Source organism: Tamandua tetradactyla, chromosome 2 (assembly GCF_023851605.1).
Source record: "Tamandua tetradactyla isolate mTamTet1 chromosome 2, mTamTet1.pri, whole genome shotgun sequence".
Classification (NCBI taxonomy): Eukaryota; Metazoa; Chordata; class Mammalia; order Pilosa; family Myrmecophagidae; genus Tamandua; species Tamandua tetradactyla.
In genome coordinates this window covers 209,337,223-209,357,865 of record NC_135328.1, presented here as the reverse complement: position 1 = coordinate 209,357,865, position 20,643 = coordinate 209,337,223, and the positions used below count along the sequence as shown (strand labels likewise).

The 20,643-nt window shown below is 57.9% G+C and overlaps 1 protein-coding gene across 1 annotated transcript in view; it reads left to right on the top strand.

The window, feature by feature from the left end:
* CROCC (ciliary rootlet coiled-coil, rootletin) overlaps positions 1-20,643 on the top strand; it is a 40,375-nt gene that overhangs the window by 13,022 nt on the left and 6,710 nt on the right. Inside the window, exons 11-30 of the mRNA XM_077151126.1 lie at positions 414-497; positions 940-1,173; positions 1,952-2,151; positions 3,655-3,837; positions 5,603-5,747; positions 6,456-6,602; positions 7,026-7,256; positions 8,055-8,248; positions 8,543-8,670; positions 9,903-10,072; positions 11,996-12,175; positions 12,845-12,979; positions 13,377-13,520; positions 13,643-13,881; positions 14,303-14,462; positions 16,070-16,237; positions 17,368-17,716; positions 19,757-19,926; positions 20,038-20,158; positions 20,430-20,593. Coding sequence (XP_077007241.1) covers positions 414-497; positions 940-1,173; positions 1,952-2,151; positions 3,655-3,837; positions 5,603-5,747; positions 6,456-6,602; positions 7,026-7,256; positions 8,055-8,248; positions 8,543-8,670; positions 9,903-10,072; positions 11,996-12,175; positions 12,845-12,979; positions 13,377-13,520; positions 13,643-13,881; positions 14,303-14,462; positions 16,070-16,237; positions 17,368-17,716; positions 19,757-19,926; positions 20,038-20,158; positions 20,430-20,593 — 3,546 coding nt within the window. The remainder of the gene's footprint in view (positions 1-413; positions 498-939; positions 1,174-1,951; positions 2,152-3,654; positions 3,838-5,602; positions 5,748-6,455; positions 6,603-7,025; positions 7,257-8,054; positions 8,249-8,542; positions 8,671-9,902; positions 10,073-11,995; positions 12,176-12,844; positions 12,980-13,376; positions 13,521-13,642; positions 13,882-14,302; positions 14,463-16,069; positions 16,238-17,367; positions 17,717-19,756; positions 19,927-20,037; positions 20,159-20,429; positions 20,594-20,643) is intronic.

Genomic DNA, 20,643 nt, shown 5'->3' with positions numbered 1-20,643 from the left:
TAAGCACACCTGCCTCCTTTAACCCATTTCACCCTCCGGGCAGTTCTATAGCACACGCTCCTGTAATGCATGTGAGGAAACTGAGGTCCAAGGAGGAAATGCTTGTCTAGTCTCAGAGCCAGTAGGCAGGGGAGTCACTCAAACTTGTGCCTGCATGTTCCCAGCCCAGGACTCTTTCTCTTGGAACTGAGCTGCCTTCCCCCCAGCAGAGGGACACTGCTCTGGGTCAGTTCCTTCCAGGGTCAGGACATTGTCATCTCTAGACCTTGTCTGTTCAGTGAGGGCAGAGGGCCTGCTGCAGGGGCTGCCAAGCAGCTGGCTTGTAGGCATGGCTGCTGGTGGTTGGGATAGGGGATTTCAGACTGGGCAGTGACCGTGATCACCTTTTGTCCCACCCCCCACCCCTACTCCAGGAATCTCTGCGGCTGCAGGAGCAGGCGGCCCTGGAGACGGAGGATGGAGAGGGCCTGCAGCAGACTCTCAGGGACCTGGCACAGGTGTGAGATTGGAGGGAGGAAGGGAGAGGCTAGAAGGGGTGGGGGCCCTGGGCTGGGCAAGGCCGGGCAGTCCTGGGTCACCGCGACGTCTGGTGGCCGTGGGCTGAACTGCAGGTGATTGGCGTGGCCAGGGCCTCTGCCCTGCCGAGAGCTGGGGGTCTAACCCCGGAAGCACAGCCAGGTTCTGGTGGGGAGCCAGGCCCATCCGTGAGAAACGCTGCCTGGCGTCTTCACAAGTGGAGGCCTCATCTGAGGCGCTGAGGCCTGTGGCAAGTGGAAGAGGAGGAATCAGGAAGGCTTTTTAGTAGGAAGGGAATTTGGAGTGTGCCTTAGTATTTAGGATGAAGCTGGGCCCGGGGACCCCGGCGGTCCCATTGCCTCGCCAGGACTTCTTTGCTCTCCTGACCTCGCGGCTCCCTTCGCCTTCTGCCTCCGCACTCAGGCTGTCCTGTCGGACACGGAGAGCGGCGTCCAGCTAAGCGGCTCGGAGCGCACCGCGGACACGTCGGATGGCAGCCTGCGGGGGCTCTCGGGCCCGCGGACCCCGTCCCCGCCGCGGCGCTCTTCTCCCGCCCGCGGCCGTTCCCCGCGCCGAGGCCCGTCCCCGGCCTGCTCCGACTCCTCCACCCTCGCCCTGATCCACTCCGCGCTGCACAAGCGCCAGCTGCAGCTCCAGGTAGGACCCAGCCTGGGCCCAGGGGGCGGGGCCTATGTGCCCTGGGGGAGGGGCCAGAGGAGGAGGCGGAACGCCGTGGGGTCGAGCCAGGTCCTGGGGGCGGGGCCTAGGCACCCTGTGGGGTGAGACCTCCCACCCTCTTTGGAGGAGCACCAGGAGGAGGAGTTCTGCTGGGGAAAGCCAGGGCCCAGGGAAGGGCAAATGGGAGTCCTGAGGGGGTCTGGGAGTTCGGGGGGCGAATCCGAGCCCAGCATGGGAGGTGCCTGGGGAGGGAGGAGCCTGGGGGCGGAGCTAGAGTCCTGGTAGAAACAGAGTGGGTGTCCCTGTCTCCTCGGGCTGGATCCGGGGGAGAGGTCTGGGAGGAAGCATTAGATTCTAGGGTTCGAGGAGCTTAGGAAGTGGAGGAGCTTAGGAAGTAGGGGCAGAGTCGCAGCCAGGGAAGGAGGAGGCTGGCATGGAGCCAGCCCACCGAGAAGAGGAGCCCTCTGGTGGGCAGGCTGCGGAGACCCTCTCGGAGCCCAGGAGCGGAAGGAGTGTGGGGGTTGGTCTGGGATCCTGGGGCCTTGGGTTGGGGTTGCCCTGGGATCTAGGGATTCCGGAGCCTCCGGCTGAGCAGAGAGTACAGTGCAGGGGAGGGGACACCCAGTCCTGGGGCCTCTGCCTCTCTCTCCTACCCAGGCCGCAGCGTAGGATGGTCTACATCCCTGGAACCGGCAGGGAGGAGGGTGGGCTCTGGGACCCTCCTCGGGCTCCCCGACCTGGTTATCCTGTGCTGCAGGACATGCGTGGGCGCTACGAGGCGAGCCAGGACCTCCTGGGGACCCTGCGGAAGCAGCTTGGCGACAGCGAGGGTGAGCGCCGCACCCTAGTGGAACAGCTGCAGCGTCTGCGGGACAAGACCGACGGGGTCACCCAGGCCCACGAGGACGCCCGGCGTGAGGCCCAGCGGCTGCGGAGTGCCAACGACCTCCTGAGCAGGTGCGCAGGGGGCCTGAGGTGGGGCCTGGGGAGTAAGTCAGCACCTGGGCTGGATGTGGCTGTAGCCCCGTGGCACAGGGATCTAGTAGCCACTAGCCACCTGCCGATAAAAACTTACATTAATTAAAATGAAGTAAAGATGAAAAGGCCTTCTTCAGTTGCACTGGCTGCATTTTGAGTACGGAACATTTTCCATGTTGCAGAGTTCTGTTCAGTTCTAGACTTTGTCTCAGAGATTTTGAGATAAGAAATTGTCCATCTCTTAGCTGTCTGGTAGTTGATTTTTTTTTTTGTTTGCTTGTTTGTTTGGAGTTTTTTTGGGGGGGGTACTTCTCTTTATAAATGTAAATGCATAACAAAAAGTTTGAAAAATGGAGGGGAAATATAAAGGCGACGCCATCTCACAGCCTCACCTGCCCATCACAGCATAGCTGCTAATGCACCGACTGTCATCCCGTTGTGTTTCCTGGCAGGGAGGTAGCAAACATGTCCTGTATCCCGTCTATGCATCCATATGTACCTACTGTGTCCCATGCTCTTTGCCAAGCCATTGTATGTACTATCTCAATTAACTCGTGGAATTTGTAGCTGTTTATTGTTCCAGAGTTGAGAGATTTGCCCAAACTCAAACAGTGCACGTGACTGGGAATGGCAGGGCAGGAACTTAATTCAGGTCCATTGGACAACAAAGCCCGTGCTTTCCATGCCCCTGTCCCCGAGTAGAAGGGCTTTTATGTAGTTTTGTTCCCAATGAATACGTTTTTACTTATTCAAATGCTTTTTCCCACCCACTGCCAGTCTTCATAGCTAGTATATTTACAAGTTGTCACTTAGAGTGAAGAGGGGGGAGTGGAGGATATGACAGTGACCAGCCCTAAGCCTGGACCAGAAACCCTGGGTAGCTTGGAAAGAGGCACTGTAGACACACCCACCCCCTTCCACTGCCCCCTTGGCTGCTCATGACTGCTGGAGTTGGAAAATGACAGGTCTCTGCAAATCTTTGGGGTTCCCACTCACTGTCACCTCCCTCCCCTGTCTTGGCCAGCTTGTGCTGCAACAAGAAGCTGGAGGCCCAGCTCTATGGGGCTTCCCAGAATTGAGGGGGTTGGGTGCTCTAAGGGGCATTTCCTCATCACATGGATCAGCAGAGCTGGCAGTTACATTGCCCAGGTGCCCCACAACCCCAGCCTTGATCTCTTCAACCTGTGGTGGGTGGAGATAGTGCCAGCGTCTCCATCTGCTTCAGTAAACCAGCAGCAGGAAGAGTGCAGAGAAGAATAGCAGGTTCCCTCTGCCAGGAAGAGTCAGCCCCAGGGAGGTGTGGATGCAACGCTGTGTCTCTAGAGCTGGGAGGGAGCCAGCCAGGGGCAGGGGCAGGGAAGCCTTCCTGATGGCAGGTGCCTTGGAGTCCAGGGCACAGGGCTGCGGCTCATGGCTAGGATGGCAGCTGGGCTATCTTCCCTGATGACAGTAGCCCCACATCTCCTGCCTCTTGTCTTGCAGGGAGAAGGCTGGCTTGGCCCACAGCCTGCAGGCTGCCCAGCAGCAGATTGAGCAGCTACAGCAGGAGCGGGACAAGTTGCAGACCACCCAGGAGGAGCTGCGGCGCCAGCGGGACCTCCTGGAGGAGGAGCGGGAGGACAAAGTGCAGGATGGTGTGCGGGCACGCCGGGAACTTGAGCGCAGGTGTGTTAGTTTGCAAACTGCCAGAATGCAGGTACACCAGAACTGGATGTTTTTTTTGTTTTTGTTTTTGTTTTTTCACATGGGCAGGCACCGGGAATGAACCCGGGTCTCCGGCATGACCGGTGAGAACTCTGCCACTGAGCCACGGTTACCTGCCCTGGAATGGTTTTTAAAAGGAGATTTTAAGGCGGTCTGTGGTGGCTCAGCAGGCAGAGTTCTCGCCTGCCATGCCGGAGACCCGGGTTCAATTCCTGGTACCTACCCATGCAAAAAGAAAATTTAAAAAGGGGGAAAATTAATAAGTTACAAGTTTACAGTTCTAAGGAAGTGAAAGTGTCCAAGTTAAGACACCAACAAGAGGTTACCGTCACTTAAGAAAGGTCAATGGGTCAGGACACCTCTGTCAGCTGGGAAGTCATGTGGTTGCATCTGCTGGTCTCTTGCTCCTGGGTGCCGTTGTTTTCAGCCTCTGTTCCTGTGGGGGTTCCTCGCTTTGCTCTCATTTTTTGGCTTCGCCTGGACTTCCTCCAGGTTTTGGCTTGCTTAACATCTCATGGTGACATCTCCTGGGCTCCAAGCATCTCCAAATATCTGTCTCTGTTCTCTGCCTGTCAGCTGTCCTCTGAGTTTCTGCTGGTTCTGTCATTTCTGGCTCTCTTAAACATTTCCAATAAACTAATCAAGACCCACCTAGAATGGATTAGTCTCTATCTAATCAAAGGTCACACCCACAATTGGGTGTGTCACCTCTCTGTGGAGAAAATCTAATCAAAAGATTCCAACCTGCAGTACTGAATCAGGATGAAAAGAAATGCCTTCTCTTATAGAATTGGATCAGGATTAAAACATGGCTTTTCTGCGGGACATAATACTTCCAAACTGGCATAGCAGGAGAGTGGCTTCTGGCCTCCCTGCCAGGGCCATTTGCAGGCACCTCCGTGTGACTGACAGTGTCCCTGAGGATTGGCCAGCACCTGCTGTGTCCTAGCCTCAGGCCGTTTCCAGGAATCCTCATTTTACTCCTCTGATGTAGGGTCTTCTAACCAGCCTTTTGGGAAACTTGTTGGAAATGCTTTGGGAAACATTTTGGGAAACTGAGGCTCAGGGAGTTATATTTGCTTATCTGGGATCAGAGAATCTTTAGGAGGTAGAGCTTGGGTGATAATAACAAAAATAAATTCAAGTAACAGTAGCAATATTAATAATATCAACATCATTTACAAATTTTATAATTATCCCTATAAGATTAGTACTAATATTGCAATGTGTCAGACACTGTTTTGAGTATTATACTCTCTAACTCTCTGCCATTTTCTAGATGTTGAAACTGAGGCACAGAGAGATCATGTAACTTGTCCAAGGTCACACAGCAGGTTCATGGAGGAGCCACAATTTGCACCCAGGCATTCTGCCTCTAGAGCTAACCTCTTAACCACTGTGCTATTTCCCTCTGGAGACATAAGTAACAATGATGCTTAGTACCCTGTGGCGGTGGATCTGAGGTCCCCTGGAGACTTTTCCAAGCACTTCATGTATAGGAAGTCAGGCATCCTTAAAACAGCTTCACCAGCAGGTTCCGCCCCATTTTGCAGATGTGAAAACTGAGGCCTAGAGTCGCAGAGCCAAGGGTGGTGGGGCCAGCTATCCTGGTGGGTGAAGCTTTTGCCTCCAAGGCTCCTGCCTCGGGCCAGCCCTGCCCTCCTGCCATGTGGGAGGCTCAGAGCAGGGAAATGACGTGGGTCCTCAGCTGCCCTTTGTCCCATAGCCACAGACAGCTGGAACAGCTGGAAGCGAAACGCTCGGGGCTGGCAAAGGAGCTGGTGGAGGTGAGGGAGGCGCTGAGCTGCACCACGCTGCAGCGGGATGTGCTGCAGGCTGAGAAGGCCGAGGTGGCCGAGGCACTGACCAAGGTGGGTTCCCACCTGCCACGCAGCCGCAGACCCTCCTCTGACTCTAGGGCCCACCGCCATTCCCCCCACCCTCCCACCTTCTCCCTCTGGCCACAAGCTGACCTTTGACCCAGGCCACAGAATGACCTCTGACCCAGCCATAAGCAGACTGACCCCTCTTCCCGCTGTCCCAGATGCTACTGGGGCAGTGCCTGAGACTCAGGCCCATCCAGGCCCACCTTGACACTGGTCCTGGGGTCTGTGATGGGTAAGACCATGGTCCAGAGAGTCCTTGGGGTGGGGGGGGCTGCCCCACTCTCTCCCTCCAGGCTGGGCCCGGAGCAGTACCTCCCTATGTCTCTGGCCCTGCCGAGCAGTGTGGGCCGGGTTGGTTTGTTCTTGCACAGCTCTGCAGCGTGCAGTTTCCTTTACACAGCTTCGTGGGCAACAGGCCTTGGGCAGTGACTGTTTTCAGTCTCACGTTGCGTCTCTCTCCTTTTCCCTCCACTTTGTCTCTGGGGGTCCTCCCATCCCTGTTTCTCCCTACCTCCCTGCTTTTCCCCTCTCTCTACCTTTCTCTCCACCTCTCCTGGTCTCTCTGTGTCTCTGCACATCTCTTTCTGTCTCTCTCTCGCCCTTCTCGCTGTCTCTCCGCATTTTCCTGTCTCTCCCCATTTCCCTGTCTCCCCCTACCTGGCCATCTCTGCTGCCCTGCTCGGGCCCTGGCAGGCTGAGGCTGGCCGAGTGGAGCTGGAGCTCTCGATGACCAAGCTGAGGGTGGAAGAGGCCTCCCTGCGGGACTCCTTATCCAAGCTGAGCGCCCTCAACGAGAGCCTCGCACAGGACAAGCTGGGTCTGAACCTCCTCGTCGCCCAGGTACGTGGTGCCCAGCAGGCCCACCTGCCACTCCCGCCCCTCCCGCCTGTCCCGCCTGCTCAGAGACCCGCCCAGGGTCTCCTGAGCCCGACCGTGCCCGCACCCCCACTCCCCACCCCATCTTATGCCTTTCTGTACACCTTGTCTCTCTCAGTCTTTGTCGTTCTCTCTGTCTCTGACACTGTCTATCTATCTTCTCTCTCTTGTGGTATCAGAAAAAAGAAGCTCCATGGACCCACCTCCCTTCTGCCCCCTCCCCAGTGTCCACTTACCCAGAGATACCACCCCTCACCCTCAATGATCCTCCTGGGCTGGCTGTGACCCGTGGGTGGGTGAAGGAGGTGCCCTGGTCCTGGTGGGACCCCTGCCTGGGTGGAAGGACTGTACTGACCTGCTCGCTCCCCCCTGGTCCCGGCCCCCCAGCTGGAGGAGGAAAAGGCAGCCTTGCTGGGGCGGCAGCGGCAGGCGGAGCAGGAGACAGCCTTGGCGCGGGAGGAGCTGGAGCGGCTGGAGCAGCTGCGGCTGGAGCAGGAGGTGGAGCAGCAGGGCCTGGAGGGCTCCCTGCGGGTGGCCGAGCAAGCCCGGGAGGCCCTGGACCACCAGCTCCCCACCCTACGCCTGGAGCGCACTCGGCTGCAGGAGCAGCTGGCCCAGGTGGGCCCCAAGCCCTGGCTACATGTGGGGGGCTGGGGCAGCAGGGGGTCGGGGCCCAGGCTCCCATCCTGTTTGGGGTAATTCCCAGGCTCAGGAGTCTGATTCTGGGCTTGAATTTTAGCCCCACCTCTGCTAGCCAGCGGCCTCAGGCAAGCCCCCTCAACTCCCCATGCCTCAGTTGTCCCATCTGTAACATGGGCATTAATAGTTCTTATTGCAAAGGGTCTTTCTGGAGAGTACTGAGAAAACTCATGTAAAGTGCGCAGCACACACTGAACTGGCAGCAAGGTGCCACTTAGTAAAGATTATTTATGTGATAATAATTAGAAAAATTTTAAATTGGAAACTTGAACTCATTGGGACATCACAGCTGGAAGGGACCTTAGGGTTTCAAGAGTCCAGTGACCTTCAAACGGTGCCCTGGAGGGTGCAGGTTCCTGAGAGGGGCCCCTGGGGATGGGGCCTGGGGCTCAGGGGACAGGGCTCCAGTTCCCACCCCAAGGCCCTAAGAGCAGCTCCCTTTCTGTCTGGTTTTATATATTCAGCTTCTCTGAAGGTTTTAGGGAGAAGCGTTTTATTATCCCAAAACAGATAGTGAGGATCCTCATTTTTACACGTGAGCATCATAGGCCCAGAGAAGGCTATGAATTGCCCAAGTACACATAGCAGGTCAGGGCAGAGCCTGGGCTTGAACCTGAGTCTTCTGCCTGCCAGGCCAGGGCTAGGGAGGTGGGAGTCATGGTGAGCAGGGTGGGGAATTTCTGGGAGTGGGGTTCATGGTCCCTGGGTCGGTGGCAGCTCTCCCGGCAGCTGAGTGGGCGGGAGCAGGAGCTCGAGCAGGCCCGGCGGGAGCTGCAGCGGCAGGTGGAGGCGCTGGAGCGGGCCACCAGGGAGAAGGAGGTGCTGGCCAAGGAGCGGGCTGGACTGGCGGTGCAGCTGGCAGCAGCTGAACGCGAAGGCCGGGCCCTATCAGAGGAGGCCACACGCTTGCGGTAAGGCCTTGGGCTCTCCCCTTCTGCCCAGCCCACCCTGGGAGAGCTGCCTGGGGTCACACCGTGGCCAGCCACTCCCTGGCTTGGGCCCCCGGGGGGGCAGTTACCTGGGAGCCTGGCTTGCTAACACTTCCTTGCTCTGGCTCAAGCTCAGGCTCAGATCTCCCCAGGGGGCGTGGGCCTGGCCAGGCAGGCAGGCTGGCATCCGGCGTGGCTGGCCCTGCCCTGGGAGCCATGGCTTCCTGGGCCTGGGAAGGCTGAGTCCCAAGGCCTCAAGAACTGTGTGTGCTGCAGCTTGGAGAAGGAGGCCTTGGAGAGCAGCCTGTTTGAGGTGCAGCGGCAGCTGGCCCAGCTCGAGACGCGCCGGGAGCAGCTGGAAGCAGATGGGCAGGCCTTGCTGCTGGCCAAGGAGACTCTGACAGGTAAGGGGGTTGGGGCAGAGGGGAGCACCGGCTCCAGCCCCAGTGAAACCTGTTGAATTTCGGGGTCTCATGGAAATTGGGAGCAGTGTCTTTGGAGTCTGGCTGACCTGGTGTGGGTTCCAGTCCTGGCACTGCCACTTAGATCTAAGCATCCGAGCAACCACTTCCCTCCCTGGGCCGCAGTCTCCTCCTCTGATAATTAGAGGTGATAATGCTGCTTTCTAAGGCTGTTGCCAGGTGGAGGAGGAGGTGCATCTCCTGGGCTTGGCTCCTGGCATTGCTCGGTCAGTGGCTGGTATTAAATTCCTCAGGGCAGTGAGAGAGTGCCAAGTTCTCAGTGGAGCCATCGGCTACTTTTCTGATGACCCTCTTGGCTCCACAATCCCAGCCCCGCTTCCTCCCACGTTCCCCACCTAGTCCCTGAACTCAGGGCCTCGTCTCACTCAGCAAATGTTTACTGAGCACCTATCTGGGCCAGGAAAGTGAATTTTCCTGGCCACGTCCACTTGAGCCAGACAGAATGAGGAAGGGAAATGCTGATGTGGTTTCCCACCCAGGAGACCCCCACCCCACGGTGGGGTCTGCTCTCCCCACACTCTCCTCCCTTAGTGCTGACAGTTAACGCTCTACCAAGCAGGGTCATTGCCATCAGTTGTTACAGGAGATGCCTTATGTAAAGCTTTGCAGCTTTGGGAAACTACTTCTCCCCTCTGAGCCCCCGTTTCCTCATCTCTAAGTTGGGGCTGCGGATAATCTACCCAGGCACATTAAGATGAAGTGAAAGTGTCTGTAAAACCTGATGCTCATAGTAAGTGTTCAGTACATAATGGGGGTAGTTCTCTATTTTTTTACTATTCCCATTGAGGGGGCATGCTTCTTTTATTAAAAAAAAATGTATTATAGAGGTTGTGGGTTTATAGAACAATCATAAAATCCAGGATTCCCATAAAACACTCTATTATTAACCCCTTGCATTGGTGAGGTATGGGTGCTTCTTATTGATCATTTCCTTGTGAAGCCATTACAGGTAGGCAAGAGAGAGACTGTGCCAGTGGGCAGCAGGTAGGGAAACTGAGGCCCCGAGAGGTCATGCAGCTTCTCCAAGGGGACCCGGTCAAGATACCAGGCGGACCCTCTCCTCTCTGGACTTTTACATCTCCTGGCCTGGGCTTGCTGGCCCAAGAGGAGGTTCTGATCCCAGCCTGGCCCTTCCCCTCATCCTCCCTGCACAGGGGAGCTAGCAGGCCTGCGGCAGCAGATAGCTGCTACAGAGGAGAAGGCGGCGCTGGACAAGGAACTGATGGCGCAGAAGCTGGTGCAGGCTGAGCGGGAGGCCCAGACGTCTCTGCGGGAGCAGCGGGCAGCCCACGAGGAGGACCTGCAGCGACTCCAGCGAGAGAAGGTTTGGGGCCAGGGGCAGGCGGGGCTCTGGGCCACTGTCTCCCCTGTGACCCCAAGGAGTCACTCTTTCTCATTCTACCTCAGTCTCCACATCTGTAAAGGAACTCCCATCTCTGTTCAGGATGCCCAAGAAGAGATTGAGAGGATTCACAGGGGCTCCTAGTAAACATTCAGATTCCCAGGCCCCAAATCTGGTCTAGCCCTGGTGATCCTGACAAAGCGGCCATAGCCTCATTGAGAACACTGACCTATATATAGTCAGAAAGCGCTTTGGTTTGCTAAGAAGTGCTGTTTGCATATGAAGGATCACTCTGAGACCTGAGCGCATAGGAAAGGCAAAGTGCCAGGGAGGTGAAGAATACCGGTTCTGGAGTTAGACTGTCTGAGTTTGAACCTGATCTTGGTCACATACTGGCCCTGTTAAGGTCTCTGTGCTTTCATTTCCCCATTTGTAAGATTGGAGGTAATGACAGTAAAAGGTATTATTAGGAAGAAGTGAGATAATCCATATAAAGGGTTTAGCATAGTAACTGGCATACAGTAAGCACTCCATAAATGCTGGCTTTTATTATTACTGTTAGGATACTTTCCAGGGTAGGGCTGCCTCGAACAGAGAGGCTATTGCTGCACAACTCCAGGAGGTGCTGTCCCCCCCCCCCCCGCCCCCCCGAGTCTTAATGGATTGGGGTGGATTTTATCACACTTCTCCAGCAGGTGGCAGCATAGCGTTCTGAACGGGATGACTGTGTCTACTCAAAATTGCTCAGGGGCACGCTGGGGCCAGGCACCTGCTGTCAGCCCCCTTAGTAGGTCCTTCTTTGTCCTTGGGTTTTGCCTACCCACCCACCCACTGGGGGGTCAAACTCCTGGCTCTGCCTTACTGCGCTGGTGCCTCACACCCCCTGACTTGGCCTCCTCAGTGTTCCCAAATCTGCACTCTTCTCTCCGGCTCCTCTGCTACCTCCTGATTCGGACCCCCTTCATTTCCCACAGCTGACCCCAACTCCCCTCTCCCCACCTCCCTCTAATCCAGGTCCCTCTTGCTTGTCTGAGCAGCCCCTAGTTTCAATTTCTGATGGCTTCTTGTCACCTCTGCCTTGAGGCACCCTGGGGTCTCTGCTGAACTCAACATCAAGCCCATTGCTCCTTGCTGGCCTGGCTGCTCCCGGGGCTCTGGCCCCCTCCACATTGTGCCCCCTCATAGTCAGCTCCGCTGACCCCTCACCCCTGCCGTTTCCCCACAGCGGTTTCTTCACTGTTCTCAGGCCTTCACCAGCGCCATGCTCTCGACCTGGGACTCACTGTCTCCCCCTCTTTATCTGGCTGGCTGCTGCTCCGTGGGCCTCGTGTAACCCTGCTGGATCCCTGTCACAGCAGTTATCACCCAATCTTGCTGTCACTCAGCCTCTTGCCCTGCTATGGGCCCAAGGCGGCCACCGTTGCTCTGATGTTTGAGAGGGGCTGAGCCTTAGCTTCCTAGGGCAGCTGTAACAAAGTACCATAAGCTTGGTGGCTTACAACCACAGAAGGGTACTGTCTCACAGTCGCAGAGGCCAAGATGCCCAATCAAGGTGTCAGCAGGGCTGGGCGCCCCATGAGGCATGCAGGGGAGAATCTTTCCTTGCATCTTCTGGTGGTGCCGGCAATCCCTGGTGTTCGCTCTTTGGCAGGTAGATGCGTCTGGCTCTGTTTTCCTGTGGCCTTCTCCCGTGTCTGTCAGCTGTCTCCTCTCTGCTTCTTAGAAGGACCCCAGGCTGCAGCTTTACTGATCACATCTTCAAAGACCCTATTTCCAATAAGGCCTCATTCACCAGACTAGGGGTTAGGACTGGAACATGTCTTTCTGGGGGACACAGTTCAAACCCCTGGCAGGCTGCCAGGGCCCAGGCTCATGTGTGACGTGTGCCCGGGCCTGGCCCCACAGGAGGCGGTATGGCGGGAGCTGGAGGCCGAGCGTGCCCAGCTGCAGGGGCAGCTGCAGCAGGAGCGGGAGGAGCTGCTGGCCCGGCTGGAGGCCGAGAAGGAGGAGCTGAGCGAGGAGATAGCCACCCTGCAGCAGGAGCGTGACGAGGGCCTCCTCCTGGCCGAGAGCGAGAAGCAGCAGGTTTGCACGCCCTGGTAGGGCCTCCGCTGCCACCCCTCTCCATGCCTCAGTTTCCCCACCTACAGGATGGGGGCATTAAAGGGGTGTTTGTTGTAAAGCAGCAGGCCCCATACCTGACACCCAGTGGGGGCGACAACCGTGATACATTGGGCCTTGGTTCCAGAAAGCTGCCCCCTGCCCCCTGCCCCACCCCTGGCTGTGCATGGTGTCCCCATGACTCCATCTTCTGAGCAGCCCCCAGCCAGGCCCACATAATCAGCAGACCCTCCTCAAGAAAAACAGATGAACTCTTGGCTTTCCTTTAATGTAACGGAGACCCAGGGAAGACTGTGCCATCTTCCCCTCTGCCCTCCACCCAGCTCTGACACCCTGTGCGAGTCACTTACCTCTTGGAGCCTTGGTTTCCTCGTCTGTAAAATGGGGATAATGATAGAGCCTCCCTCAGGGTGGTTTGTGTGAAGTTAGGGAGAGCCTAGAAGTTACGTCTGTGTCCGGGGTTGTGCCCTTCGCTGGGGTGTGAGGGGGTGGGCATGCACTTCTGCCCTGGGCCACCTGCCCCCCCAGCCCCCCAGCCCCCAGCGAGCATATTCCCCAGGGTGGGGGGGGACAGGGGCCCAAGCATGCCCCCGGGCCACCCCCGCGAGCCCTCGGTTCCCCGCCCCTGCCCAGGCCCTGTCCCTGAAGGAGTCTGAGAAAACGGCCCTGTCAGAGAAGCTGATGGGTACGCGGCACAGCCTGGCCACCATTTCCCTGGAGATGGAGCGGCAGAAGCGGGATGCCCAGAGTCGGCAGGAGCAGGACCGGGTAGGGCAGGCCGGGTGGGCGGGCCTCCATCTGCGTGGGAGGTGGAACCCTGCCTGGGGGAGCCCTGTGTAGGAGAGGTGCCTGGGGACACCTCCATCCCTTCCCTAGGGAGTCCCCATTCCAAGGGGGGGAGGCTCAACCCTGCCCCAGGGAGCCCCCAATCCGAGGGGGAAGCTCAGCCCTGCCCCAAGGAAAGCTTAGCCAGAGGGAGGTGGCACAGCTCTGCCCTGGCAAATCCCCTCATCTGAGGGAGAGACCAGCGACACAGAAAACACCCACTAGGCACTGAGGGGTCAGCAGAGGGTCTGGAAGGCCAGTGGAGTTCTGTGGTCAGCGGACCTGGTAGGGAGCAGTGTGCAGGCAGCAGGGCCCAGTCTGAGGAGCTCGTCTATCCCAGAGCACCGTGAACTCCCTGACTTCCGAGCTGCGGGACCTCCGGGCTCAGATGGAGGAGGCCGCCGCGGCCCACGCCCAAGAGGCCAAGAGGTTGCAAGAGCAGGCCCGGGACCTGGCCAAGCAGCGGGAGTCCTGCCTGCGCGAGGTGAGCCGCGGCCCCATGCTCTACTGCTTTGCACGTGCCCACGGCCAGGGACATGGGGTGTGCACCGGTCTCTGCCCCTGGCTCCCAGTGCCCTGCCTGGGGTCACCCGGCTGCCCTCACAGGCAGAAGAGCTCCGGACTCAGCTGCGCCTGCTGGAGGACGCCCGCGACGGCCTGCGGCGGGAGCTGCTGGAAGCTCAGCGGCGGGTGCGCGAGAGCCAGGAGGGCCGCGAGGCTGAGCGCCAGGAGGCCGGCGAGCTGCGACGCGGCCTGAGCGAGGGGGCCAAGGAGCGCGAGGCCCTGCGGCGCTCCAACGAGGAGCTGCGGGCCGCGGTGAAGAAGGCAGAGAGCGAGCGGATCAGGTGGGGTGGCGGGGTGACCAGCCCCAGGTCCTTCCCCGAGCCACATCCTTCTTGCAGAGTCTTGTCCCTGGAATCTAACTTCATCCCCCAAGATTCTGGGGAAATTGCACAGATGGGGATTCTCTGCCCTTTAACCACAGTAGAAGTTGGAAATGATCCCCAGCCCTTGGGGCACTGCATGTGGTTTTCCTATCTGTGGAAAGGGGGGAAGGTGGGTGCAATTAGGGTAAGGTCACTGCTGTCATCTCCCTGGATGCTGGTCCCTTGGAGTCACTCGCTCACTTCTCCCAGCTGAGCTCAGGAGGGGCCACGTGGGCAGGCAACACTGGCAGCAGGGGAAGGGACTTTGGTGTAGGGCCACAGACTATACTCTTCCCAGGACCCGGGCCAGCCTCTGCCCTCTGCCCTCTGCCCCCTCCAGCCTGAAGCTTGCCAATGAGGACAAAGAACAGAAGCTGGCCCTGCTCGAGGAGGCCCGGGCAGCCGTGGGCAAAGAGGCCGGGGAGCTGCGGGCTGGGCTGCAGGAGGTGGAGCAGTCACGGCTTGAGGCGCGGAGGGAGCTGCAGGAGCTCCGGCGGCAGGTGGGCCCCCCAGTGCCACCCTCCCGCACGGGGTCTTGCAGTACTGCTGGGCCCTTTGCTCTCCCCTATGTAAAACCGGAGGATTCTTTCTTAGCCTTGGCAGTAATGGCAAGGTCCTGAGACGTCATCGAACCCCTGAAACGGTATGCAAAAGGGTGTGTGTGTGTGTTTTTGTGTACATATTCATTCCCACATTTCTCCAAGGAAAGGGTCTAGAACTTTTGACCAATTCTCAAAGGAGTCTGTGAACCACAGAAAGTGACTGTATCAGGGCTTGGCCACCTCTTTTGGTTAAGAACCAGATGGTCAGTATTTGCAGCTTTGCAGCCCACACAGTCTCTGTCCCAACCACTCAACTAGCTCTGCCTTAGTAGTACGGAAGCAGCTACAGGCAGTCCATGGACGAGTGGGCATGTGTGACAATAAAGCTTTGTTTATGGACACTGAAATTTGAATTTCATATAATTTTCATAGGTCAAGAAAATTTTGATCTTTTTTCCTCACCATTTAAAAATGAACCATTTCCCACCATTTGAAAATGGAAAAACCATTCTTAGCTCACAGCCCCACAGAGGCAGGCAGCCAGCTGGATGTGGCCTGTGGCTGCAATTGGGCCCTGACCTAGACGAGCTCCAGACCCCTCAACAATGGCAAGTATTTGCCAAGAGCCTGCTGTAGGCCTGATACTGCTCCGGGCACAGGGACTCACACGTTCCCCCCTCGAGGAGATTCGAAGGAAGAACAGGAACAGCCCCACTGGGCTTCTAGGCTCTGCCCCATCTGGAGATATTACAACCTGAGTAACAATCCTCTCCACCTCCCACCAAAGCCCCTCCACCCAGGGCCTTCTTGCTGTGGGAGACCACAGGAGACCCTGAACACAAACTCGCATTGCTGGGTGTTTTGGATGTTACAGCATGATCTCCTCACTCTCTACCCCTGTCAAGGCACAGGGAGGCAGGTGGGTACTACCCACTGCCCTCCTCTGAGGAAGCAGGGGCTTAGAACACACCTTTGCATTCCACTCATCTGGGATTGAGTTACAGTCTGCTACTTCTGGGCTGTGTGCCCTTGGACAGGTCACTTCACCTCTCTGAGCCATGGTTTTAATAGGAATAATGTTAGCTCCTTCCCCATAGGGTTAATAAGTTGATGATTAAATGAATTAATACCAGTGAAGTGCTTAGACCGGTGTGGACACATAAAAAGTATTCCATAAAAGTGAGTCATCACTGGGGAACTGAAAGGTGGTCCAGGGAGCTGTGGTTCCTGCCCTGCAGAACTCCTGGTCCAATAGGGCTCAGCTCCCCCTACCCCCAGGAAAGGTAGTGATAATTAAGGGGTAGCTTGAAGCCAGTGGTGTCCAGGTGCTTCCTATAACCCCTTCCCTTGGTGGGGTTATCTGGGGCAGGCTCCCCGTGGATTGGAGGTGGTTTGAGTCATGTGTCTCTAGAGCCTTGGGTCCTGAGTGCCCCTGTGCCAGGGTATTGAGGCAGAGCTGAATGGGTTGCTGTCGGAACCTGTGGGCATCTGCCACCCTGAGCTGGAAGGGACAGTGGATACCAGAGATGGGTCCTACATCTATCTATGCCCCTGTTCTATCACAGATGAAGATGCTGGACAGCGAGAATAGCCGGCTGGGCCGAGAACTGGCAGAGTTACAGGGCCGCCTGGCACTGGGCGAGCGGGCAGAGAAGGAGGGCCGGCGGGTGGCCCTGAGCCTCCGGCAGAAGCTGCTGAAGAGCGAGGCCAGCTTGGAGGCCATGCGGCAAGAGGTAACTGGGCCGGTGGGTGGGCTGCCTGAAGGTGGAGGGTCCTAGGAGGCAGGCGGGCTGCTCTCTCCCTTTCTTCTCCCTGCAGAGGGAAGCCTGTGGGGACCCCAGTGCTGGTGCCATTCCAAGAGACCCCCCTCCACCCCAGGATTTGTCTCTGTCTCTCACTCCTTGAAACCCTTCCCCAGTTGTAATAATAACAACCCTGAGAACTTGGGCCAGCCCAAGGCAGGGACTCTGTAGTCATCATTTTTCTTGTTTTATCCTCCCAAGAGTCCCATGAGGTAGCAGTTAGCTCTGTTTTACAGAGAAAACCAGGCATCAGGCTCAGAGAGGTCAAGGGATCTACCCAAGATCACACAGCCACCCAGGTCTGTCTGACTCCAAAGCCTGCACTCTTTTCACTCCACCTTTTCTGGGTATTCCCCTGCTGAAATCTACTGTGTGACCTTGACCAAGTTATTTAACCTCTCTGTGCTTCAGAGCCCTCAAGGGATAGGGGTTAGTACAGCAGGGGTTATTATGTAGGACCCTGGCACAGGTCCTGGCATCCAGGTGGTGTTCAGTGAAACTCGAATGAATACGAGAGGATGGCTTATTCTCTAAACCAGCAGGGTTTTGTGTATGGTCGCGTACACATCAGGAAATAATTTTTTATTGTGTGGCCCCATTGTATGCAGATGTATTTATAAATTAAATGCACCAAAAGGCAGTGTAGTGATTAAGAGAACAGCTTTGGAGCCAGAGTGCCTGGATTTGAATCCCAGCTCTGTGGCTTACTATTGTGTGACCTTGGGTGTTACTTAACTGCTCCGTGCCTCAGTTTCCTCATCTGTAAAACGGGGACGATTTGAGTGGCAGAGTTGAATTTTTTTGATAAGTACTTTGCACAGCATCTGGTAGGTGACAGCCCTGTCCCTAAAAATGTTAGCTGTTGCCAATAAAGTGTGCAAATTAATATGCATCTACAAAGAAGTAAAAGACTAACGAATTCTAATCGTTTCCTCCCGCTTGCACCGCTTGCTTGGGTGTAATACTTGCCACCTGGCGACCGGACCAGGGAAGCAAGACATGTGGTTGGGTGGGGGGTGGCCCTGCTGACTCCCGCTTCTCCGTTTCGATCCCCGCCCCAGCTCCAGGGGGCCCAGAGGAAGCTGCAGGATCAGGAGGGCGAGTTCCGTACCCGCGAGCGCGGCCTGCTGGGCGCCCTGGAGGAGGCACGCAGCGCTGAGAAGCAGCAGCTGGACCAAGCCCGCGGCCTGGAGCTAAAGCTTGAGGCGGCGAGGGCCGAGGCCGCGGAGCTGGGGCTGCGGCTGAGCGCGGCCGAGGGCCGGGCGCAAGGCCTGGAGGCCGAGCTGGCCCGCGTGGAGGCGCAGCGGCGCGTGACCGAGGCCCAGTTGGGAGGGCTGCGCTCGGCCCTGCGTCGCGGCCTGGGCCTCGGCCGCGCGCCCAGCCCCGCCCCGCGGCTCGCGCCGGCTGGAGGTGAGCCGCCTGGTGCGGCGCGGCCCGGGGAGGGAGGGGCGGGCCGGTGGGCGGGCCTCTCGGAGACCCCGCTCCCAGGGCGCTGCCTTCTCGGCTAGTTCCGTTCCGAGGAAGACCCGCCCCCGCCGGCCACCGCCCCTCACTCCGAGTCCCTGTGCCCTTAGTCAAGACCTGTTCCGCCGAAGAGCCCGCCTGCCGCTGGCCCCACCCTCCTTTGACGTCTGGTCTCTAGCCCCACCCTCAGGGAAGCTCCTCACCTTCACTGCGCTGCGCTTTCCGCTTCTTTTTGTGGGGGGGGGCCGGCATCTTGGTGCTGGTGACTCCTCTGAATCTGCGACCTCTCAACGTCTTAAGCCCTGCCCGCGCTACGTCTGCCAGCACTCCATCCCCTTTGGGCTCCCATCCCCAGTTCCACATCCCTCCAGACCAGACCCAGGTCTGAACGCCATCCCAGGAAGTCCTGGAGAAATCCTCTCAGGCCCACCCGCCCCCTCTGAGGCCCCTTCCGTGCAGTCGCGTGGTCTCAGCCTCACGGCTGATTCCCAGGGCCTGAAAGCAGAAGCTGTCGAGTCTTAGCACTGCGGGATATGGCTGTGGGGTACGGAGGGGCAGCCTCTTGAAATCCGCAGGTTTAGTCCCAGGTGTAGTTCACTCATTCACTCAGCACATCTTTATTAAGCCTCTGCTCTGTGCCAGGTGCAATTTAAGCGCTGGGGGTGGGGCAGCAAACAGCTGGGGGGCATTTCTGCCCTGGGGGAGTTAACAGTCTGGAGTTGGGACAGCAAAGGGCAGTAGAGGAAAGTAAGGCTAGAGAAAGCTGGAAGTGTTTGCCGAGGGCAGGGAGTGCCACACGGAAAAGGTGATAGGTGAGTGCAGAATGTAGATTGTCGTGGAAGTTGGCATGGGACAGACGCTGAGGACAAGTGGAAAGCTCCTGAGCAGAAGGAAGCATGTCTGGGGAACACCGAGGGCGACAGAGCAGCCAGAGTGGTGCAAGAGGGCAGAGAGGGGTGGGAGACAGGATATAGGGATGGGGTGAGGACACTGGCTTTTACTCAGTAGGATGGGATTGTCCAGGGCTGGAATCCCACCATGGGGAACTGGGGAGTCCTGCTCTGAGAGCCTTTGGATGCTGCTGGGCGATGTAGGTGTCACTTGGCAAAAGCAGGACAATGCTCACGGCAGGCTGACCCTTGTCCTGCAGTTCTGAAGTTGACCGCCAGGTGCCGCCTTGTCACTGCCCTGCCTCCTCACTTCCCCACTGCCCCATTATCTGCTAAGCAGCCTTCAGGGTGTTCTCCCAGGAGTCAGGCCATATGGGTTCAGACCCCAGCTCTGCAGCTTCCCAGCTTTACTGCTTTGAGCCTGCCTTACCTGCCACGTGGGGAAACTGGTACTCGCCTCTGGGGGAATTATTGCAAGGATGGAATAAAATGACAAATGGAAAGCCGAGTGCCTGGCACACAGTAGGTGCTCAATCTGAGGGAGATGATTTGAGGGCACGCAGTGTCTGCGGTGGACAGGAGAGACAAGATCCCCAGCCCTCACAGCTGGATAGGGGAGGCAAACATCAGACTCCCACAAGGGTGGCATGAGCTTGCCCCAAGCCAGCCTGGGAGGCCTCTGAGGGAGTGGCTTTAAATTTAGGCCTAAAGGCTGGGCCAGGCAAAGAGAAGCCATGAGGAAGAGAGATTGACAAGTCCCTAGGGCCAGAGCATAGAAGGCTCTAGAACATGGGAGCTGAGGTTAGTTGGTGTGGCCAGCTTGTAAGGGCCAAGAAAGTGATACTGATGTGGGCTGCAGGGTCTCTAAGCGGTGGCGAGGAGGTTGGACTTGCTTCTGAAGGCTGTGGGAAGGGTCAGGGTTTTAAGCAGGAAGGTGAAGCAGTCGATTTGTAGTGCCGATTTGTAGTGCCACGAGAGCTCATGCAGGTTACTTGCTGGCTACAGCAGGGAAGGGAGTGCAGGAAATGCGAAGAAGCCTGCAGACAGACAGCAGAGGCCAGTGGTTCTTGCAACCTGAGCATGTCTCTTCCTCCAGGAAGTGGGGAGGGGCTCAGCAGCCCCAGCCCCTTAGAATGCAGCCCTGGGTCGGAGCCACCATCTCCAGGACCTGCCACCTCCCCAGCACCTCCAGACCTGGATCCCGAGGCTGTGCGGGGGGCTCTCCGGGAATTCCTGCAGGAGCTGCGGAACGCCCAGAGAGAACGGGTGAGGCTGTGTGTGCCTGGCTGGTTGGGGACCTGGGTGGCCAAGGGCCCAGTAGGGGATTGCAGATTGTTCAGAGCAGGGAATTCCCTATCCCCCTTGCCGGGGTTGCAGGATGAGCTGCGGGTCCAGACAAGTGCCCTGAGTCGCCAGCTGGTGGAGGTGGAGGCCGAGAGGGACAGTGCGACCTCACGAGCAAGGCAGCTGCAGAAGAGTGTGGCTGAGAGTGAGGAAGGTGGGTGTGACCCTTAGGGTCCCTGCTCTGCCCTCTTGTGCTCTTGGCAGCTGAGCCTGGAGAGTGGGGGACTTGGCTTGAACAGCTCCTGTTCCCTGCCCTGGCCACCGGGACCCAGAGGAGGCCCTCCTGGTCAGCCCCGCTCCATGTCCAGAAGGGCTCAGAGAGGCAGGCCAGTGGAGGGAGGAGTGCAGGCCAAGGAATCTGTGGCCGCTCAGCTCTGCCTGGGGCTGTGCCTGGCCACATCTGATGGGACTGGTGGGGGCTGCAGCCCGGCGCAGTGTGGACAAGCGGCTGAGCGGGGCCCAGGCAGAGCTGGCGCTGCAGGAGGAGAGCGTACGGCGCAGTGAGCGGGAGCGCAGGGCTGCGCTGGACCAGGTGTCTGCCTTGGAGAGAAGCCTGCAGGCTACTGAGAGCGAGCATCGGGTGAGCCAGGTAGGCAGAACTGGGACAAGCAGGGCTGAGGCAGGCTCTCTGCAGGTGTG